The sequence below is a fragment of the Sinocyclocheilus anshuiensis genome, unplaced genomic scaffold (assembly GCF_001515605.1).
Source record: "Sinocyclocheilus anshuiensis isolate Anshui unplaced genomic scaffold, SAMN03320099.WGS_v1.1 scaffold609, whole genome shotgun sequence".
NCBI classification, from domain to species: Eukaryota; Metazoa; Chordata; class Actinopteri; order Cypriniformes; family Cyprinidae; genus Sinocyclocheilus; species Sinocyclocheilus anshuiensis.
Window position 1 is genome coordinate 764,555 of NW_015541011.1, and position 1,781 is coordinate 766,335.

Consider the following 1,781-nt stretch of genomic DNA (forward strand, 5'->3'; position numbering starts at 1 on the left):
GGAGGGAGAGACTGACAGCTGTTAAACAGAGGAAGAGAGCCAGACAAGCAGAGACAGGGGAAAGAAAAAGAGAAGTGGGTGGGGGCAGAGAGAGAGAGAGGGAGCAAGAAATGAGATGGGGAACCTGGATGCCCTGATAACCATGTCATTTATAATTACTGCTTTTAAAGCAGTCAGACATAGGGAGAAACAGAGAAAAAAAGAGTAAGTGAGTGAGTGCAGAAAAAGGGTGATTGAGGAAGCAAGTGAAAGAAGGAAGAGAGAGGAAGGGGAGGGAAGGGAACTGGGGGATGAGAGATAGAATGAAAGACTGGGTGAGGGAGGGGAGTGAGAAAAGAAAGATAAAGAGAGATAAAGAAAGAGTGAGAGGAAAAGAAGAGGGGGAGGGAGGGGCGGCGGGGGATCAGAGACCGAAAGAAACTGAGTGAGTGAGAGAGAGTACAACAGAGAGATAAAGAGAGAGGGAGGGGTTGTGGGCAGTGAAAGACTAAAACTAAGAAGGAGACAGAAAGAGAGAGAAAAGATGAGGGTGAGAAATGAGAAAGAAGGAGGGAGCGAATAGGAAAGAGAAGGAGTGTTAAGACAGAAAGACAAATGAAAGAGACAAGATAGCAGCCGTGACTGTATGAGAAGAGCTGAAGTGAATATAAAAATAGATTAAAAAAAAAATCACAAACACTAGCAAGTGTAAAGACCAGCACAGAATAAACCTGGGTTTGTGTGTGTGTGCGAGAGTGAGTAAATATGAGAGATAGAAAACAGGAGAAACATACTGCATTGGAGGCAGATAACATGAGGCTAGACTGAAAAAGAGAGAAAGGTTAAAGTACAAATTACACTCTTGTGGTATTCTGTGTGAGAGAAAAAAGTTATTTCATTTCCCCAGTTTAAAGTTGCAAACTTTCACACAGCAATTAACCAACAGTTCCATTCAATATATCAACACAAGCCACTTCATGCAGCATGTATGTTTGGGTTGAGCACTCACCACATTACTCCTGGTGTGATGTTTGAGATGTTTCAGGGACCTCATCCTTCAAGAGAAGTGAGAGGAGCAAAAGACACCAGCTCCAATTTATAGCTGGGAGAAGCAAAGGGGGCAGAGCCAAGCTCATCCTCCTCCTACTGTTGCTGTTATCAGAACTGACTGTGCCTGCCTCTCTCACACACATACACACACAAACCTGTTTCTTTCATTCTTTTTCTTTTTTCTTTCTTTCTTTCTCTACGTCTCTCTGCCCTCCCTTCCTCACACTCCCCCGTCTCTTTCTCCTTTCTTTCTTTCTCTTTCGCTCTCTCTCTCGCGCATTCACTATCTCTCTTTCTCACGCACATACGGCGTGGCCCCTCAACAAACATATTTCACTCGTACTAACAAAAGCTCACTTCTCAACACACGTACGTCCTCTCTTCGCGGTAGAGATGATGGCAAACATGTTTCAAGCCACACACACACACACACACACACACACACACACACACACAGAGTTATCTCTAATCACCGGCTCACTGGAGGTGTGTCTGTCAGTGTCAGACAGACAGTGAGTGAGATATGCTGAATGAATGTTTCCCGGGAGATAAGTTCCACAGGTCTATTTATTTGCGCATCTCAAATAATTAAGCCGCAAGACGCCCGTGCGATGTCTGAGAGCCAGTGCACACACCAAAAATGAGTGACAAAAGAAAGAAAAGCAGTTTGGAAAGAGAGGGAGGGAGGGAGTGAGACAGACATGGTGGAGAGAGAGAATAAGAGGAAGAGGGAGGGGGACTGAGACAGAGAG

At 44.8% G+C, this 1,781-nt stretch overlaps 1 protein-coding gene across 2 annotated transcripts in view; it reads right to left on the reverse strand.

Moving 5' to 3' along the window:
* The window catches only part of LOC107690367 (zinc finger protein 710-like), a 7,833-nt gene extending 6,770 nt beyond the window's left edge, over positions 1 to 1,063 (reverse strand). For both annotated transcript variants that reach the window (XM_016488676.1, XM_016488675.1), the window contains exon 1: positions 989 to 1,063. In XM_016488676.1, coding sequence (XP_016344162.1) covers positions 989 to 1,033 — 45 coding nt within the window. In that variant the 5' untranslated portion in view covers positions 1,034 to 1,063. The remainder of the gene's footprint in view (positions 1 to 988) is intronic.
* Between the last annotated feature and the right edge of the window lie 718 nt (positions 1,064 to 1,781).